This window comes from Acanthisitta chloris, unplaced genomic scaffold (genome assembly GCF_000695815.1).
Source record: "Acanthisitta chloris isolate BGI_N310 unplaced genomic scaffold, ASM69581v1 scaffold18186, whole genome shotgun sequence".
NCBI classification, from domain to species: Eukaryota; Metazoa; Chordata; class Aves; order Passeriformes; family Acanthisittidae; genus Acanthisitta; species Acanthisitta chloris.
In genome coordinates this window covers 13,626-18,385 of record NW_008676672.1, presented here as the reverse complement: position 1 = coordinate 18,385, position 4,760 = coordinate 13,626, and the positions used below count along the sequence as shown (strand labels likewise).

The 4,760-nt window shown below is 36.9% G+C and overlaps 1 protein-coding gene across 1 annotated transcript in view; it reads left to right on the top strand.

Moving 5' to 3' along the window:
• The window catches only part of LOC103803657 (isochorismatase domain-containing protein 1), a gene marked incomplete at its 5' end in the record, with an annotated part of 4,372 nt that extends 2,779 nt beyond the window's left edge, over positions 1 to 1,593 (top strand). Inside the window, one exon of the mRNA XM_009076228.1 lies at positions 1,205 to 1,593. Within this exon, the coding sequence (XP_009074476.1) occupies positions 1,205 to 1,351 (147 nt within the window). The remainder of the gene's footprint in view (positions 1 to 1,204) is intronic.
• Positions 1,594 to 4,760: the final 3,167 nt, after the last annotated feature.

Genomic DNA, 4,760 nt, shown 5'->3' with positions numbered 1-4,760 from the left:
GTGCTGCTTTGTTTCAGCCTAAGAATTTTGCAAGGGTTGCTGCAACTGTAGGAAGCAGGAAGCATTGACTTGAGTAAAGCCAGTCTGGTTAGTTTGTTATGTAGATTGTTACATACACTTTTCTGGTTGGTCCTGTAATAACTTTCCCCCATCAACTGCTTTGTAATTGAACAACCAAACAGCAGTGATCTATGCCCTAGAAAGTTTGGAGCTTCTCTTTTCTTTAATGGTTATAATTGAAACCTATATGTACATATATGTATTTTCTGCCTCTTGTCCTCCCTTGGCTCCTTCAGGACCCCATAAGGTTTGGTGGAGCATGCAGCTAAGTAGAGTGTCATGGAGGAAAACCTGGATCCATGAAGAGTTTTACTGCCTAAGCAGCTGTAGGATTCTTGGGAAGATGATGAGGGGCATGGGGTGGTCAGCCTTTGTTGAAGATAACTTTGCTATGTAGGCAACAACCACAGTCTTAAGAGTCCAAAAACTTTTCAATAAGTCCCGTGGCTTGAATGGCATAAAGCATTGCTCTATTGAGTTGCACACTTACACTTCTTTCACTTTTGCTTTCTATGCAGTTACGCATTTTATTCTGTAGCCTGAGAGAACTAACTCTGGAATTACTGAGGCTGTAATGTACCATTGGTCAAAAAGAGCTGCCAGTGTGATTTACGATGTCTGTAGAAGAAATTTTCCTTCTGTTTCCAGAGATTATTACAACTAGTGTGCTGTGTAGTCCAAAGGCTGAAGTAGTAGAACATAATAATCCCTGAAAGAGAAATTGTTGCAATTTATTGCTTAATGCTTTTAGCTTGAACCTTGCTTTTACCTTCTTTCCCAGACCTTTCAAATCTGCATAAAAGTGAAGAAAGCTGTCCTCTGGACCATGCAAGGGGAAAGGATTGTTAATATAAGAGGTGTGGGTCTGCTGCCTATTAAATCCGACATGGGGAAAGAATCCAGTCCAAGTAGGAAGCCTTATTTGTAATCCAGGGCAGCCTTTCGCCTCAGGAAAGTCTGAAAACACTCACTTTTCATCCTAGCTTTATAAATGATACCGCTAAGAAATGCTGGAATGGAATTGGCAGTACTTTTGTTAATAGGGGATGCTTTTAAAAATGCCATCAGTCTTTTACAAAATGTGTACTCATTCACATTTGCAAATATCTCACATTATTCCCTCTCTGCTCTTTTTTTCTTTCAGCGTCTTGCTCGTACTGGAATTATAGTTACTACTAGTGAAGCAATACTGCTGCAACTGGTAGCTGATAAAGAACATCCAAAATTCAAAGAAATCCAAAATCTCATTAAGGCGAGTGCCCCTGAGTCGGGGCTCCTTTCCAAAGTTTAAAGCTGGTGTGGAGGAAGTGGATCTCACTATTCTTTTAAAAGAGGAAGGAAAGCTGTAAGCGCACATGCACGCCTTCTTTTGTTCAGAGTTTGGTAGAAGTGTAAAAGTAAAAGTTAACATACTTGTGCTTGCCTTAGCAAAACTGTCCGGCTATACATCTGAGTGCCAGTGTCTTCTGTTTAGTTACAGCTGTCAGAGGTTTTGGGTACCATAGGACCCTTTTGTTGTCAAATTTCCTTATTTATTTGAAAAAAAAAAAAAAAGACCATATATAACAGAGGTGCCTGCTAGTCCATAATATACACTGATTGGAACAGCTCCGAAAGAAAGCGTATTTCTGTGACACCTCTTGATTGTGCGCTTTGTAAAAGTGTTCTGTGATGTCCTGTTTTACTTCTGTATTAATAGAAGATAATTATGTATTGGATAAATGTGATGTGATATGCATTAATGTTCTATGTAAATGAAGTATTTTAATAGGGCATAAGTTAAAACCAAATAAGATATATGGACTACATGTGCGCTTTGGTTCTCTAGGATAAAATTTAAGCACTTTGCTTCGAAGAAGACACATAAATCAAGCAGCAGCTGATATTTGATTGCTCTAGGTAGCTGAAGTCTGTGTCATGACTTCCAATTATACTGAAATTGACTGCCCAAGGCTGTACTTTACTTAAGTTTATACAAACAGAAATCTGCCATGTAATGAGTTGTGTATAAACAACTACTTTAAAGTCCTTCACAACTTGCAAAAGGTTACCAAAACTTTAAATACATTGATAATGCTAATGATATTTGAGAATGAAAACTTTTCAGGTTCAAGTGCTAAATCTACTACTGCAGTTAGATCTATTTCGCCTTTCTTTAACCTCATCTTCGTTAGATTGAATAATTCTATCCAGTTTAGTCATTTGGCCAAGTGGGCTTTGTAAGAAACATCAGCTTCTCTAGGCTTTTGCACTCTTTTGGTGGGCTGTAGTTGGGTCAAGTTTGAACAGAATTTGATCTATAAGCATTCTTCATAAAAATGGCATCTTTAACTTAATGATATATATTTTCTATCTAGAATCAATCTTTTAACATGTGATTGTTCATAAAGGCTCTTCCTTTATGCTCTAGGGGATTAAACAAAATTGTATAAAGTTTACACTGCAACTGAAGCATTTATTTTTTTAAAAGAGGACTAGAAGATGCCATAGTGAACTCTTTTTCGTAGAAAACCTATTAGACTACATTCATTGTTTTAAACTGCTTATTTTCCCCACAAGATGGCTCTAAATGAATTGTTTCATAAAGTTGTAACCTTTATATGTTCAAAAAAAATTAAAGTGTTAACATTTGCTGTCTCTCTTATGCTTGTGATATTTATTGAAGAGGAAATCCTGAAAGCTGTGTTTCCCATGGACCTTATTGTGGTTTGTAGAGCTGTGGAAGTTCTATAGATGTCATGGGAATTTTGTGTAAAGATCAAGGGTGGATAATGTCGAATGATTTTTGTCCTCTGTGTCTAGTTACAGTGTTATTTAGTGCTCTAGAATACTAGGAATGAACTTTATGCTTCAAGCTGGAGGCAGGGAGGCAAGTTGGAAGGACCACTGTCCTATATCACTGGCCTACTTTTAATCTTCTTTTCTGGTATATTAATCATGTTGCCTAGCAGTATAAAGTTCACTTACATAAATCAACAGCTATGCACAAACCCCATGTAAATTTCTTATTAAATAATGGCCTTATTGCTTTCTTACCTTTATGTTGATGGTACCAAGAGATAGTAATTGAAGGAAAAATGTTAGCAGTTTTTTACATGTTTATTTTTGGAACAATATCAGGTTTTTCAATAACAAATACAGGGATTTTTAAGTGATAATGGTATTAGCTACTAAAAATTTACCGTTTTTATACTAAAATAAGTTGGAGGACAGATGTCACATCTTCTTTACACACAGTCCTTTCTTATGTTTTTCTCCACAAGGGGAATCACCTGCTAGCAAGATGACACTAGAGAAGTTATAAAATACATTGATCTTCTCTGTGATGATTCTACTTTTTTTCCCCCTTGTATTTGCATAACCTTCTGTGGCACACTAGATTTTTGTCAAGGTCCTTAATTTGTGGGGCTGTTTTCTATATGCTTAACGAATAAGAGTTCAGAAATACCCAGTGTCATCCTAGAAAACTGAGCTCTTAGATCTGAATTTAGGGGCAGAAGGATTGAGGTCCTCTTTTGTTACCTGAGTGCATTAATCAGCATCACATGGATCATTCACATGAGATTCTTAAAGTATTTATTTATAAGAATAGGAAACAGTTTTGCCATGTTTTTCTTCTGTCAACTGAATTTATTCAGAGGAGATAATCTGCTTTGCTTCTTCATGCTCTCACTCACTGTATTTTCTGTTCTCTGACACGTGGGTGTTTCCATGCAGCAGAGCAGCAGAACTGAGTCATTTTGGAAGAGGTCTGCAGGATGTTGTGTTATCTAGTGTAAATACTGGTTTGCCCTGGAAGATTAGAAAGTAAATTAATGAAATATCATGGAGGATTGCTTAGGGGTATACTTAGGTGATTGCAAAGAAGCCTAATTCATCACTGTCTTATATGAAGACTTCACCACAACTATGACTAAGGAACTTAATTGCCACCTGCCATAGATGGCTTCAGCATAATTTCTCTTTCATTGGGGATGCAAAAAGACACCTGATGGAGCTGGTTGATTTTCCTCTGAAGTTCTACTTCTGTGCAAAGTTGCTAATACATTGTTGACCTCACTGCAGTAGCTGGTATATAAATGGTACATTAAGTAAAGTAAAATATGTGGTGATTAATTTTTGTCTGCCAAACCCTTACAAAGAAGAGGTCTTTTCTTCTTACTGGGAAGTTTATAAAGTATGGTCCTGTTGATTCACAGAACCAGGATGTTTTTTTGATTTTTCCATCCATATGAACTACAATGAGTAAGGTTTCTAGTAAATTTTGCAAAACCTGGAAACAGAATAAATACAAAATCCACCTTTGTGAGCCAGTATTTTCTATTATGGCTGGAGAAATGATGCTGTGGGACTACTCCACCATCATTTATGCACTTGGCTGTCAGTAACTCTCAGGCAAATGCTCACTTCAAGAAATCATGCTGCTTATTGAGTATGTTTCCTGTTAGATATCAGGGAGCTGCCTATTCCCCACCCTCTGCGCCAATATTTATTATATTGCCCAAATTTCTTTAACCTTTCAGGAGAGAAGAAGTCAGTCATCTTCTACTGCTGCAAATTTTTTTACCTGAGGTAAGAGATGAAGGTTCAGTACTTTGTTGCTCTCAAAACTCTGTTTCAATTAAAAATTAAGTAATTGCTGGAGCTATGGAGCACTGAATGATGGAAAATGATATTAAGGATGATACAGGCTTTTCCTT